This window comes from Peromyscus californicus, unplaced genomic scaffold, assembly GCF_007827085.1.
Source record: "Peromyscus californicus insignis strain IS unplaced genomic scaffold, ASM782708v3 Scaffold_21__1_contigs__length_65335640, whole genome shotgun sequence".
NCBI classification, from domain to species: domain Eukaryota; kingdom Metazoa; phylum Chordata; class Mammalia; order Rodentia; family Cricetidae; genus Peromyscus; species Peromyscus californicus.
This window is the reverse complement of record NW_026294514.1, coordinates 7505053-7520713: the sequence shown is the minus strand read 5'-3', so window position 1 is coordinate 7520713 and position 15661 is coordinate 7505053. Positions and strand designations below refer to the sequence as shown.

The following is a 15661-nucleotide window of genomic DNA, read 5'->3' as shown; positions in this document are numbered from 1 at the left end:
ACCTGTTTCCTTTACTGGTTCAGCATCTAGGAGACAGTTATCAATTGTTAAAAGCATCTCATAATAATAGATGTTTAATTAAAGTCTCTGTAGTGCCCAGACGCTTTTGGGTCTGGGGGTGTAAATACCTTTTAGCTGTTACAGTTTCTTATTTGATGATCTCTGGACTCCGGTTCTGTGGTGGTCCTGTACCATTAGCTGAACAGTGAGTTAGAACAGGGAACTGGGAAGAGAAAAGCTTGTGGTGTATGAGAAATTTTTTTTTGGAATTAGGGACAAGGCAAAGGTCAGGGCCCTGTCTGTATGCACATGAGAAACACAGGCAGTGGATCTGGAATGAAGCAATGAGCTCTTATTTTAGGTGGAAATCATTTTTTATTAAGTAACTCTGAAAGTGCAATTAAATCAGGTGAGGTGCTAAGGCTGTCCTCTGTACCCGACAATAAAGGAGAGGTGGCATCCCAAAACTCCCAGGACTGAGTCAGTGGCTCTGGTGTCCAGAAGGAAAGAATTGGATCGCTTCCCTGCTGCGTTCTGGGTTCCCTGCCATGTCTGTAGCCAAGCCTAGGTCTGCTGAAGGTCTTAGCTTGATGTACCCATGCATCTTGGTGCCTGGGGGCAGTCAGCTGACTCTGTCTTTCTAGGTGGCACTTTTAACAAGGCTGTCGATGGCCTGGCAGGGCATTCGCTAGCCCGTGGCCTTTTCCTCACTTAAAACAGGGACCCAACAGCTTTTGGGAGTCAGCGAGTGAGTGCCAGCACTTGGCAATTTTGTTTTTGGACTTTTATCTTTTCCCTGGCACACCTTAAATGCCACAGATGACTCTTTTGCCTGTGGGGTCAGGAGCCTTGCTCTCCAGATGCTTAAGTTTTAGTCGGGGAGGTCTGGGGAACAAGAGACGGATTTACTCTATGTCCTGAATTTTTTTTTCCTGCTGATTGATGGCTTAAGGACAGCTTTTGGAAGATCTGCCAGTAGGCAGACTATAAACCGATCCTTTCCGGAAGACTTGTCTGAGGCTATAAGCTGTTTTTTTGGCTTAAGAGCCATTCTGACTACTGTAAACTTATTTGTATGGATCATAGCCGCTTTTAGACCCGTCTGTGCTTCTCAAGGCAGTTTGAGAATGAGTGGGTGGAGTTAAGGTGAGTTAGGGCGAGTCCTAGAAGCCGCCCAAGCCCGCCCATTTGAGCCCGCCCACCGCCGGCGGAAGTCAGACAGAAAAGGTTGCACGTGGAGACTCAGAAGTGGGGAAGGAGCAGGGTTTCAGAACTTTAGCAGAAAGCTTGGAGATAAAGTGACTCTTATTTGCCCGTTCTCTGGCAGAAGTTCCCGCGACTCTGTTATGCGGCCAGATTTACGCTGTTATGAGGCCAGGTTTACCGGTGCCCGCCCGCATGGCTGTAGCCGAGAGAAAAAATAAAAAATTAAAGTAACAAACCAGGATCAGAGTACAATCTTGGGCATCCCCAAAGAGTGGAGAGAGATCCATGAATCAGCTCAAGTTCACCATCCTCTTCGTCAAGGGATGTGAAGGGCTGCAGCTGCACCACTGTTGATCCACCCGGTAGACCAAGACAGCATTTACTTTCTCGTCAGAAACGAAAATGTGCCGTTGCTGGTGCAGCTCGAGGACAACCCCCAGGGTGTCCGTCGCAAATAATATAGCTCAGACTACAGCCGCACGCGAGAACAGCGGACTTACTGTGATGGCGGTGGCGGTGAGGGGGTCCAGCGGAGGCGGCGAGGGACGCGCGCGCTCGTGGTCTCGCAGTCTCACTGGATGGGGGAAGAGGCGGCAAGCAGCAGCAGTCAGCAGGTCCTCGGTGTTCGGTGGTGTATCCAAGTCTGAACGGCACCAATGTTGGTTATGCCGCTTGAGCTGCCCCTCGTGGCTGGTCACCGCCTGCGGCGGCCATGCCCTTGGAGGAGCATGCTGATTAAAAGAATCATAGCTATGGTTACCTTTTTAGAGCTTTATTGGCGGGGGAGACAGAGAGAGAGAGAGAGAGAGAGAGAGAGAGAGAGAGAGAGAGAAGGGGGGGGAGAGGGAGAGAGGGGGACCGACGGGGGGAAGGAGCACAAAGGAGAGGGGACAGAGAGAGCCCACAGAGGGCCCAACCGCTTTTTAGGCTGGGAAGCTGGCGAAAGGCTGATGACATAATTAAAGGATGTAAATAAGGACCAAATCCTTACAAAGATGACCCGGTGGGTAAAGGTACCTTAAGCCTAGAGGCCTGAGTTAGAGCCCCACATGCTAGGAGAAGAGAACTCCTGCAAGTTGACCTCTAGCCTCCATACTCACCATAGCTCATGCACACTCAACCTCCCACAACACACACACACACACACACACACACACACACACACACACACACACACAGACTCTAATCTGAACCTGGCTATTTCTCCATTGACTCTCAGCATTCCTAGCCACGCACATGTGCAGGAACACCCATTTGCCAGAGTTTTAAAAAGCACTGTGACGTGTGGATGATTTTTACTCACAAGTCTCGTTCAAATAGACGTTGCTGAGAACGCACACCTGGTGTTTGGAGGCACTTGTAACTGCTTCCAGAGGTTAGAGTCTCTTTTCGATATTGGCACTTGCAAATTGCTCCTGCGGTTTGCTCCACAGTGAGGGATGTCCCACGCATGTGGAATCGCTACCCTGGGCTGGGGTGTTGTGTGCATGTGTCGTCCCATCCATGTAGAACAGCAGCCATGGCCTGACTGTGGGGCCTTCATGACACCTTGCACTGCCCCTTCCTCTGAGGTGGCCTGTGTTCCGTCCTACAGCTGGCCTGCTCGCCCGGCCACCTACCCTCTATGATAATTTAGGGTGCGTACAGTCTTCTGTGTGGCAGCACTGATTAGCTTGTGAGAACAAGACAAAGAAACAGAGCAAGTATTTGTGACTTCAAAATTTGAGCAGACATATGTATTTCAGAGCAGGGTGAAAAGTGCATTTGGTAGTTACTGCTTGAGACACAAACTGGAGTTAGGTAATTAAATCAATTATATGTATGATGTTAGCCGTATGAACATCTGTAGCTGTAACTTTCTATCAAAGGAAATGTGAATTGCAAAAACCTCAAGCGTATGTGAAGTAAAAACACATTTCTTTGAAGAAGCTATGTTAAAGACGGCTTGGAAGGAACATAATTTCAGGACTGCAGCATGTTATTCTTAATTCTGCTTGGTGGTCCTGTATTCAAAGGAGAAAACTAAATATTTAGCAGGTTAAGAAACGCAAAAAAAAAAAAAAAAAAAAAAAAAAAAAAAAGCTCCCAGAGGAGCTGGTGCTGTGTTAGCCAAAGGTGGAATTACTTCTCTAGCTCAGTTTCAAGGGCACACCTGCTGCTCTTAGAAAGTCAAAGAGGAGACATTGTCCTTTGACCCAACACCCATGCATGACTTTGAATAAGGGATTCAGCTCCTTTATTGGTGTGTCATAAATCTGAAGACTATTGTCATTAATTTAACCCAACCTAGAACTTTACTTAGCTAGAGAAAGATTAGCGAGCTTCGTTCTCACCTATGAAAAAGATTTCAAATGAGCTTCTCAAGTGAACGGGAGCAAAGGCAGAGGGAGACGGGTCAGGACAATGAGCACACTGGTGTCTGCTGAACTGTTCCTTCTTAGATCTGTGCTGCTTCAGCTTTGGGCTTTTCTTTTCCAAAGTCTTGTTGAGCTCCAAGGGAACCATCAAAATTAACAAAGAGCAAGTAAGAACAGACAATAAGTGTTTGTATTCGGAGGGAGCTTGCTGCCGTTTGTTGAGATTGGAACAAGAATGGTGTCGTGTGACCTGTCTAGGTCACACCTGGGTCACAATTAACTGGTATTACAACCCAGAGATGCCAGGTGTAGATCCTCATTGGAAAATAAGGAATGGTACAGATTTACTATTATTAGCACATGCCTACTCCTGCAGGGACCCCAGCCCCTAAAGTTCTACGTTCTCAAACAGGCCCCCCAAAAATTCTTATATCAGAAAATCTGCCGACCCAGCTCGCCTTGTTTCTTGAGTAATAACTTGCGTCTTTTTACAGAGCTCTGCTTCCCCCAAACCTTGACTATATCAACCCTTTTGTACAGATGTGGGAGGTGTGTGATGTATGTGATAATTACCGCTTTGGAGCTGTGGAAATACAGACGTGTTTTAAAACTACAAGGCCTCAACCCTGCACAAAGAACTAAAGGCGACAAAGAACTTCTGAGGGTGGGAGAAATAGTGTCCCCCAGGGAAGAGCACATCAATTAATTATCCAATACCAAATGGTCAGTCCTGAAAATATATATAAAAGTAACATTATCCAAACTGAGCAGGTTGTGATTAAGAATACACACACAGCCGGGCGGTGGTGGCGCACGCCTTTAATCCCAGCACTCAGGAGGCAGAGGCAGGCGGATCTCTGTGAGTTCGAGGCCAGCCTGGTCTACAGCGCGAGATCCAGGAAAGGCGCAAAGCTACACAGAGAAACCCTGTCTCGAAAAACCAAAAAAAAAAAAAAAAAAAAGAATACACACACACACACATTCATATAACAACAATTAAAGAAAAAAGATGTCATGAATTTAAAAGAGAGCAGGGAAGGGTTTATGGGAAGACTTGAAGGGAGAAATGATATAATATAATTGCAATATAATAAAAAAAATTTTAAAAACAGTTTTCTTCTCCATGTCTTGAATACTCATTAAAAGAAATTAAAGTGTCTTTGAATTTGGTGGCTCATATTAGTCATTAGTGACTATTTAAATCATCTGTCATTATTTTTCTATCCTCAATAATGCCCTGGATCTCCTCCTTTTAACAGCTTATCTTTTAGCCAGAGTCTGGTTTGTTTGGTTTTGAGGCAGGCTCTTGCGATGTAGCCCTGCCTGGCTTTGAACTTGTAAACTTCCTTCCTCAGACTCCCCAGTGCTGAGATCACAGGTGTGTGCCAGCAAACCCAGCAATCGTTTTGCTTTGAAACCGGAAGATTTCAACTGTTCTTTCAAATATATTCTTGTCCCTTTTAGGTTATTCCCATGTTGCAGGAATTCATAATCAAGAAGTTGGGGCGTGCCTTCATTGAGCCGCCCCCCTTCGATTTGGCCAAGGCATTTGGGGACAGCAACTGTTGCGCACCGCTGATCTTTGTGCTCTCGCCTGGAGCGGATCCCATGGCTGCTCTTCTGAAATTCGCTGATGACCAGGTACCTTACAGCAGATGAAGTCATCTGACACCGTTGCATTCCTTTAAAATATAGTCTTTTTTTTTTTTTTTCTGTAACCAAAGTCTTAGAGGATGAGAGAGAGGTGAAAGTTGTCACCGCGCCAGAGGAAGGGCTTGGGAGTCTGAAACTTGACAGAATCCCAAGAAAATGACTTAATGGCAGTACTTCCATTAAAAGTAGCTCTCTAGACAACATGTGATACTCAAATTGGGGCTTTCTGGTTGTGGTGGCACACGCCATTAGGATTTGCTGAAGAAGGAGAAGGAGGCAGGAGGATCATGAGTTCAGGACCAGCCTGGACATTTTTTATTTTTCTCCGCAGTATTTATGACAGTTCATGAGCTTGGTTGATTTCATTCAAGTCCAGACACTTACTCCAGGGTACACCTTCTGTTCTTGCCCCTCTCTCTAATCTCTTTGGCTCTCCAGAGCAACTTTACATTATAACCACTTTGCCAGCACAGTATGTTCGATTATCTACACTTGTATGAGATTTAAAAACATACGAGATTTAAAAACATATTCGAATTAATTTGTAATAAATGTTCTTATGCCACACTGTCTAGAAGAAAGTAATGAGCAGGTGACTGTGTGTTTCTGAGTTGGTTTTCCTCATTTTGGTAAAATCTAAGCAACTTTTTGTGGCAACACTATGGCAGTTTCCAAAACCAACATTTCATGAAGGTCATGACCTAGTGAACTTTGGTAGTAAGTGTTATCAATGTTTTCTCTTTGAAATTTTACAGAAGACTTTGAGATAAATGACGGCATCTCCACTTCATAGCGAGGGATACTAGAACACAGAGGGTAGCTTCTTAAAAGACACGTGACTTTGAGATTAAAGCAGTCTCTCCTGGGTCACTTTATGCTTGAGTAACCAGTGGTAGGGCTGTCTGATACAGCGCTCACTGCTTGTCACAGAAGTGTTGAGCTGTGGATGCCGTGATGAAAGATGGCAATGCTCCTAGTAGCAAAGCAGCACAGCCGTTCATTCACGAGGCCATCTCAGAATGGGCTGTGGAGAATTGCCTTGAGCGTTGCAAAAAGGAAGCCGGCGGCCAGCTGGGCCAGAGTGTGTTGGGAATCCGATAAGAAACACAGTGGCGGACCTGGAGCGGGAGCAGTGGAGGCAGCTCCGAGTGTCGATCACCCGTGGGCCTTCTCTCTACGAATCTGCACTGCCCCGGTACCCTCTGACCTCTTCTGCTGCTTCCTCTGCGTCTCGGCGGTGTCAGGCAATGCAGTCGTTCTCTGCCATGCTTCTGCGTGGTCGCCAGTTGCTACCTCTACTTTTTTTTTTCCAAAGTGTTTTTTTCCCCCCCACGGGGTTAGTGACTATAAGCAATGATCAATTGGAGAGGGCCCAAGACCTGGTCTTCTGCTGCTCCTGTCACTGGAGGCTTCTTCCCGGAAGTCTGGTGACAGCTACCCCCAAAATGAGGAGATCCAGAAGCCACAAATGAGCCGGGGAAACATTCTCGTAGAGTTTCTTACGGAGGTTGTTGCCTGGGAGTCAGTGGTTAATGCTAGTTGAATCAGTATCCAAAGGGACTGACAAGCTCGCCCGGGGTGGCAGGGCAGGTTAATCTGACAGTTCATATTTTCATTTTACCATTAAATTCACTAAAAAAACATATTTCATGTGTTTTAGAGCTTGCTAAGTGACAGCTGTGTCCTTTAGTATACTCCTGTATTAAAAGTCCTTTTAATACTTTTATTTTCTATATCTTACATCAGCAGCCAAAAAACTTATTTTTTTTTTCTCTTATTAGCACGATCATTCCCACACTATTTCATCTAAGTGCTGGCTAGTGTGTTCGGGTCATGTCTGTTTGAACCAACTTGTGGCACTAAATGACATTGTCGTTCTTGCTCACAGGGCTATGGGGGCTCAAAACTTAGCTCTCTATCCCTTGGCCAAGGCCAAGGGCCCATTGCTATGAAGATGTTAGAAAAAGCTATTAAGGATGGAACATGGGTTGTCCTCCAAAACTGCCACCTTGCCACTTCCTGGATGCCAACGCTTGAGAAAGTTTGTGAGGTAAACATGCAGATAGACGTTTACTAGAGTGTACCTCCCCCGCCTACCTTTTGATATACATTCCACCCAAGTGCCTCATATCCGTTCTGTCCTGTGACAGGCTGCATGCTAACATTGCAGCGGTACCACAAGAAAGATGGGTTCACACTGAGAACTCTACCTGGAAGAATGGAGGAAGACACACAGCCAGGCCATAGCAGACACCCCTTTACAGAGGGGAGGGCCCATTCAGTGTGTCAGAATGTCCTTGGCCTGGAGGAACAGGCACAAGAAGGGAGTAAATTCTAATTTTTACAGCAGTGATGAGGCCTGCAATGGTTATTCCAAGGCCTTAACATCACAGTGCTAATGGAAGGTTCTGTGACCTCCAGTGTCCAGTCCTGATAAAGCTAATAGTGATAAATACTGTTGCTTCAGGATACTGCATCAGCTCTTTCCCTTTAAAACACCCTTCTCTCTTAAACAGATGATTCCAGCTTGATGTAATGTTGATTTGTCTGAGTAAATCATATACTCCCAAATCTAGCTGCAGCAAGAGCTTAATCTAGCCCTGAGCAAAGAATTATTTTTGTAAATATTTCAGAAACATCAGTGCAGACATGAACATTTTAGGAAGGCTTTAGTCTTTGAGCCAACTCTGAACTACTTAGCACCTCTGTAACTGTATAGTCCTGTGAATTAATTTTATCAGGAGAATGACTAAGCTCTGGGCCTTCTCAGTGAAGTGTGGCGATACAGACAGAAATGAATTCTGAGCTTTTGCCTAAATTGCAACAATTCCATCATGATTTTGTAGCTGTTTCCTTTTATTTCCAGACTGTCCCTTATATGCATTGAGATGATGATCCTTGAGATTTATTCACACTTTTGTTTCTGATTTATTTTCTTGCAGGAGTTAAGCACAGAATCAACACACCCGGACTTCCGAATCTGGCTGACTAGTTACCCATCTCCAAATTTCCCCGTGTCGGTCCTGCAGAACGGAGTGAAAATGACTAACGAGGCCCCGAAAGGACTTCGGGCTAACATCATCCGCTCGTACCTCATGGACCCCATCTCCGACCCGGAATTCTTTGGCAGCTGCAAAAAGCCGGTTAGTGGTGGCCAAGTCCTGTCACCTCAGCCCTGTAAAGCACTTCAAATGGCCCCTGGTGATCACGGATGTGTGCATAGAGTGAAACTACACATTACACAGGCCCCCTGCTCTGCAGCACAGTTGGTTTTGATTACTGATTATGGACTGTGCTGAAGTCAATTTTATTAATATTTTATTTTAATTTTACCACCAGCCCCATTTCTGCTCAGCTGAGATATTATGGGGTATCATTAATAATGTAGGCTTCTGTTGAGAAAGTCAGCTGTAAGCCATTCCCAGCGCGAATCTGCAAGGCTGGAGAACTTGTTCCAGGATATGAACTGAGCCCTCTGCTGTCTGGAACCATCTCTCTAAATTAAAACATAAAAACATTTCCTCCATATAACCATAATGAGAGCCAAAATGATTTTCCTTCTCGATTGATGAGACTCATAAGGGTCTTTTCTGGAGCCATCAGGCAGGCAGGGAAAACACCCACTGTTTTCATGATTAGAATTCTATCTGAATGTCTGTGACCTAAAATTGTTTCACGGTGTTTTGCCGTAATTAAAAATGGAAGGGCTCTTTTATATGAGGCACTACGAACCCTGGTAAGTTTTGGCATTCAAAAGCTTACTGTCTTGATGTCTGAACATTATTTCAGTGAACATCGAGAGAAAGCTCTAAAACTAAAGCACTTTCATTAAGCAAAAGTTTGGAAACACACACAAAAGAAAGAAAAAGAAGGAAGAGAGAGAGAGAGAGAGAGAGAGAGAGAGAGAGAGAGAGAGAGAGAGTGAGTTAGTTTGAGATTGATTCACATATACATTAGAACTGAGTCAACCTTGTCCCGAGCCTCCGAGACCTGTGTATTGGCTGGCTTTTGCATTGATGAGGCTTAGTGAGAGTTGGTGACTCCCACACAGGTGTAGGCCATCTCTCCATATGACAGGCTGGGCAGAGCCCCTTTGGAAAGTGTCATTTAACCTTCCCTCTCTTCCAGATTAAAGGGTCTCCCCCATAGTAATCACATTTTAGAGGGAGAGGCATTTATGAAGCATGGCTCTAACCAAAGATAAAATCTCATGAAATCTCATATCAATACTCTACAACTTTACATTTTAACTTTTTATTTGAAAATGGTTTTATATTTATAGGAAAATTAAAAATATAAAATAGTATAAGGAGCAAACTGTGAGACCTCTGGCTCCAACAATTATCTATTAACTTCATTAATGACTCAATATATATAAAATAATTCAGAGTTATACTAGCATGTTTATTCAGTTTCTTTAGTTTGCCAAATATGTTCCTTTCATTCTCCCTCATTCTCCTTTGCTTGATTTTATATTTTTCTCCTCATTTCCCAATCTCTTTTTCAAGTTTATTCCAGAAGGAAACTTATTATGCTGTGGGATGAAACTTATGCCTCCCTGTGATTTTTCCAGGTTTTGTTAAATCATAAATTATCCTTATAGTTACTTTCAGTTGCAAGGAGAGCCTGATTCAGAAACTGGGAGATATAATACAATATGTTGATTATGACTTTATTGTTATTAAAAATGTGGGCTTTGGACCCAGTGTCTCTGGTTGGCAGGCTGCATATTGTCAGGGGAAGAGGATGGAGTTGGCATCCTCTTTTTCATAACCCGTGACACAGTTGGTGATACCATTTACTTCGGAGAGGTTTTGAGACAGGAAGGGGCAGACGTTCCTGATCTCAGCGGGAACTTTCTGGTCTGGGCATGGGTTTAAGGCAACATCCTCCCCTGCCTGCCTCTGTCTGGCCCCTTCTGTTTCTGGCTCTCTAATGTGCCCTTCAGACAAGCTCTTACTATGAGGTTTCCTCACCACATGATACAAGTTGTCTTCACCAGTATCCCTTGCTCCCTGGGATTCCCACCCTGATGGCCCATTGATTCCTGGCTAGCGAGGATGACTGCCTCCCACGCCCTTCCCCGGGGAGAAAGGGTACAAGCAGACTCCCAGCATAGCAGCTACTTTGTCTGAAGAAACTCCGCAGCCCTACCTCAAGCTCTGTTGATAATCCTCCAAATTCTTGAAAGTTTTAGAGCTGCTCGTTTTCTTCAAGTTATCTACTTTGAATTTTCTCAACAGTGGCCTGGGACTATACATAGAGTTCATAATTCTTGTGTTGTATTGTTTCAGCTGGAAACTCCCCACCAAAAAAAAAAAAAATCCTATAAAATTCAAATTAGATGAACTTGCTGTTTCCTAGAAATCTAGTGTACATAGCTGTGTGTGCTGGTTGGACTTAAGTATGAATGGGTAGATTTTTGCTTGAAGTACCTGTAGAAATGCACCTGTGTTTTACTTATTTAGGGGATGAAAATAATCTCATAGTATTTATAGCAAAGGAATTTAATTATATGAGTTTAGAAATATAGCAAGTCTAATGCAGTGTTCACAGAAAAATAAAGTCATGGCACAATTCTTCTCATTACAGGAAGAATTCAAGAAATTGCTTTATGGTCTCTGTTTCTTTCATGCTTTGGTACAAGAGAGACGAAAATTTGGACCCCTTGGGTGGAATATTCCTTACGAATTCAATGAGACCGATCTAAGGATCAGTGTGCAGCAACTCCATATGTTCCTGAACCAGTATGAGGTACAATAAACATCACAGCAAGGACATCACCTGTCCACTCTTTATCATGTTGTAACTGTTGGTGCAGGGAGCAGGGACTTCTGATTAATTCTGCTCTTATAAAATAAACTGCAAGGTAGTTCCCAACAGCCTATTAAACAGTACTTTATTATAGCAGGAAATTATAACTGCTTTAGGGGGTAGTTAGGATGCCAGTTTGTCTACAAAGAGCCTGGGTTTTTATCATATAATTTGACACATAGCCACCTGTGGAGATTTGAAAAGTAATGGTGTTATATTTATTAAGAAAAGACTATAAAGCAGCCAGGCTTAGAAATGGGGTAGGGTAAGAGGATGGCCAGGTGTTTTCTTTTCTAGAGCATGAATTCTTTTTTTGTTTGTTTGTATGTTTGCTTTTTGTTTTGTGAAATGAAATTTTTATTTTTGAGTTTGGACTCTTTGTCTAGAAATAAACTACTTAAAACCATTTAAAGAGAAGAATAGATTCTGGGAGGAAGCCAGAGAGCCTACCTAATGTGACACCAGGCTCACGTTATCCTTCTCTTTCTGATTCTCTCTGGGGCTTTGTTATCATTTGGTTTCCATTTTGAGACAGTGTCTCAATATGTGGCCCTGATGGCCTAGAAATCACAGCAATTCTCCTGCCTCAGCCTCCCAGGTGCTGGGATTGAGGGCATCCATTACCACACCAGTGTTTTCTCCCCCCCCTGCCCCCGCCTCCATCCCCCATGAAACACCATGTGATCTCCTTTCCCAGGCTAGTCTTGAACTTGAGATGTTCGGTCTCTTGAGTAGTTTTCAGAATACTCTTCCCACCTCCTCCCCCTCCTCCCCCTCCCCTCCATCCCTCCCTCTTCCTTTCCCCTCCCTCCCTCCAGTCCACTCTCATCCCCCCCCCCCCCCCCCCCCCCGCCATTTTCCCTCTTTCTCACTCTCTCTGGAACACCAAACGCTGGGCATGATGGGGTGTCCTCTTTACTGTTGTCAACTGGATTTAAGCAAGTTTGAAACTTTGAAAACTTCTGTAAATCACTGCACATGCCTGTAAGAACAGGGAACTTTCCCCGCCTAAAGCAAGTTGTTTGAATTTGGGCAGAATCTTATTCAAATTTAGGTGGAGCCGGGCGGTGGTGGCGCAGGCCTTTAATCCCAGCACTTGGGAGGCAGAAGCAGGCGAATCTCTGTGAGTTCGAGGCCAGCTTGGTCTACATAGTGAGTTCCAGGACAGGCTCCAAAACTACACAGAGAAACCCTGTCTCGAAAAAAAAAAAAAAAAAAAAAAGGCAAAACAAATTTAGTTGGATATCTTTAATTAAATCTATCAATAGAATATAAAAAAAAACCCAAAATTTCAAACTTTTAATTTAGGCTTGTACATGGGGAGGGTTGAATTCTATTTCCATAAAAGCAAACAAGAAACTAAGTGAATAAAGATGGAGGGCTCCAGTGGCAGAAACATTCAAATGAATCATCAATTCGATGAACTGTTTTCTTATAGGAACACCTACAAGAAGAGAGGAGCTAATAATAAAGTACCAGCGGAGAACATATGTGAGCTACAATAATTATACAAAACCAGGGAGGAACATTTGTAGTTAGCAACTTGAATATCTGGATAATATAGTCTACCTTAAAATACAGTCTATAGTGAGGAGTTAATTAAAATATGTAAGTATGCAAGTTCGGTTTAGTACTTAAAAAATCAAATTATATCAACCGTCTAAAGAGAATTTAAAGCATTCATGATCCTATCAGTAGATACAGAAAACAGCATTTGACAAAATCCCACATTCATGAGTGATAAAAATACTCTCAGCTGTAGCTAGAGTTTTCCTGCCTGGCCCACAGTCAGGACAAATCTCTCTCACCTGCCAGTCCCACAGCCGCTCAAACCCAACCAAGTAAACAAAGAGACTTATATTGCTTACAAACTGTATGGCCGTGGCAGGCTTCTTGCTAACTGTTCTTACAGCTTAAATTAATCCATGTCTATAAATCTATACCTTGCCACATGGCTTGTGGCTTACCGGCATCTTCACATGCTGTTTGTCATCGTGGCGGCTGGCAGTGTCTCTCTGACTCAGCCTTCCACTTCCCAGCTTTATTCTCCTCCTTGTCCCACCTATACTTCCTGCCTGGCCACTGGCCAATCAGTGATTTATTTACCAACCAATCAGAGCAACACATTTGCCATATAGAACATCCCACAGCACTCAGCAAACTAGGTATAGAGAGGAACTTAGCAAACATGAAAAGAAATATTGTCTTAGTCAGTGTTCTATCGCTGTGAAGAGACATCATGACCATGGCAACTTTTATATATGAAAGCATTCAGTTACGGGTTGCTTACAGTTTCAGAGGTTGGAGCGGTAGCTGAGAGTTACATCCTGATCTGTAGGCCAAGAGACAGAGACAGAGGCAAGACCTGGCATGGGCTTTTGAAACCTCAAAGCCCTCCCCCAGTGACACACTTCCTCCAACAAGGCCACACCTCCTAATCCTTCTAATCCTATCAAACAGTTCCACTCCCTGGTGACCAAGCATTCAAATATATGGGCCTACAGGGTCATTCTCATTCAAACCACCACCAGTATCTACAGAAACTAACAGCTGATGTCATGCTTAAAAGGTGTCCGATAAGACGGGTATTATGCACACGCACAGGAAGACAACTTTGTGACGTGGGAAGCATGATGAAGTCAGGCTGTCACAAGGCAAGAAACACCTGGCATTACCAAAAGCCAGGGAGCCTGGAGTCCTCCCAGAGGCAGAGCAGCGAACATGCTCCCCCCATGGCCTTGATACTGTACTTCTACCCCTTCCATTTTAGTCACCAAATGGGAGCCACAGAAGGAGAGGCGGGAGACCAGGCAGGTGACGCTGAGCACTACAATAAGGAGCATGGCAGACAGACAATACCCACGGAAGAAAAAAGATTGAAATGATTTAGATGTTAAACAATGAAGAGAGAAGGAAACTCTTGACTTGTGTTAGGACAAACGTTAATAAGTAGATGCAACAATTAAGACCCTCACTAGTAATTTAAAAATACTATTAATTCAAATTATATTGTGGGACAGTAAGTAAGTCACAACAGAATACAGCAGTTTTAGTCTCAGCACCAGCTGAATGGAAATGAACTAAGGCGAAGAGGAAGATCCCGGGGAAAGCTGCAGGAAAGGACAGGAAAGAGATTATGTTCTTGCGAGCTTTTAGGAAGACGTTTAGCCGGACGATGGTAGCCAAACGTGGACACCGTGCCACCCCGTGCGGCACCGGTGTTCCTAACTGGCTGGTGACTGCAACCCTCCACCTTAGGAACTTCCCTACGACGCTCTGCGGTACATGACCGGGGAATGCAATTACGGGGGCCGCGTAACCGACGACTGGGACCGGCGCACTCTGCGCAGCATTCTGAACAAATTCTTCTGCACGGACTTAGTTCAAAATGCAGATTACAAGTTTGACTCCAGTGGCATCTATTACGTCCCTCCTTCCGGTGATGTAAGTATGCCCCCTTCCTTCCGGTGATGTGAGTATGTCCCCTTCCTTCCGGTGATGTGAGTATGCCCCCTTTGAGAAAACTAAGACCAGGGGGGCCGGCGCCATAGCTTTCACTGGTGATTTCCCTCCAGACTTTCTAATTTGGTGGTGCATCCTCGTCTTGATTTTCTAAGTTACATAGGAACAGCTCACACACAATGTGCAAAGCGAGTTAGGAGTCTCCTGTTCACGGTGATGAGGGACAGTTTCCTTAGTGACCTGAAACTCTGTCATCATGGGCTGGGTGTTTGGGTAAAAAGACTTGGTCACAATTTAAATGAATGTACACACGATGGGGGGGGGGGGGGTGTCATAAAATATTAGCGGTAATCATTAACATATATGTCACAGTTATTTTTAGTTAATGCTAAGTTATGATCTCAGTGCAGCATCAAATAACATTGTGTCATTCTTTTATACCTTCACAAACAAGGAAGCAGATTCATTAAGTTTGATTAGCCCGTCAGAAGCCGCCAGAGCAGAAGACGAGACCCACTTGTGGCTCAAGGCCAGCTCTCTCTTCCGCTCTCCCAGCCCCATGGACTGCCTTCAGAATAATATCACATAGTTTCTTTCAAAGGCTTTCTAGCATACTCCAGTCACTTCTTATCTGATCCCTAAGGTCAAATAACACGCACTGAGGGTGGACCCATGGCCACATGCATGAGAGACATGCAAAATCCCCTGATAACTCCAGCCCATCATCTACTAGGCTGATGCTGGGGATAATAAGACCCATAGTGATGAGTTGTCGGGTGTTAATAAGGGATGTGTATGTGACAGGACCCACACCATAAAACTCCTAGTGATGAGACCTCCATGGCCATCCATTCCTGGATGTTTCTGTATGATTACATGAGCAGTGGTGAAGCATGACCTTTCATTGTAAGATTTTTTTTAAAACATTTATTCATTTTTACGTTTATGAGTGTCTTGCCTATATGTAAGTGCTCCATGTGTGTGCGATGCCTGAAGAGGCCAGAAGAGGCTATGAGATTCCCCTGGAACTGGAGTTGTAGGTGGTTGTGAGCTACCTGCTGTGGGTGCTGGGAACTGAACCCTGGTCCTCTGCAAGAGCAGCAGGTGCTCTCAACTGCTGAACCATCTTTCCAGCCTCAAAAAAGATAAATTTTGATACATGTTCATAT

The 15661-nt window shown here is 44.3% G+C and overlaps 1 protein-coding gene across 1 annotated transcript in view; it reads left to right on the top strand.

The window, feature by feature from the left end:
- Positions 1–15661, top strand: part of Dnah7 (dynein axonemal heavy chain 7) — a 260952-nt gene that overhangs the window by 210925 nt on the left and 34366 nt on the right. Inside the window, exons 55-59 of the mRNA XM_052749441.1 lie at positions 5028–5204; positions 7105–7266; positions 8159–8359; positions 10809–10970; positions 14289–14474. Coding sequence (XP_052605401.1) covers positions 5028–5204; positions 7105–7266; positions 8159–8359; positions 10809–10970; positions 14289–14474 — 888 coding nt within the window. The remainder of the gene's footprint in view (positions 1–5027; positions 5205–7104; positions 7267–8158; positions 8360–10808; positions 10971–14288; positions 14475–15661) is intronic.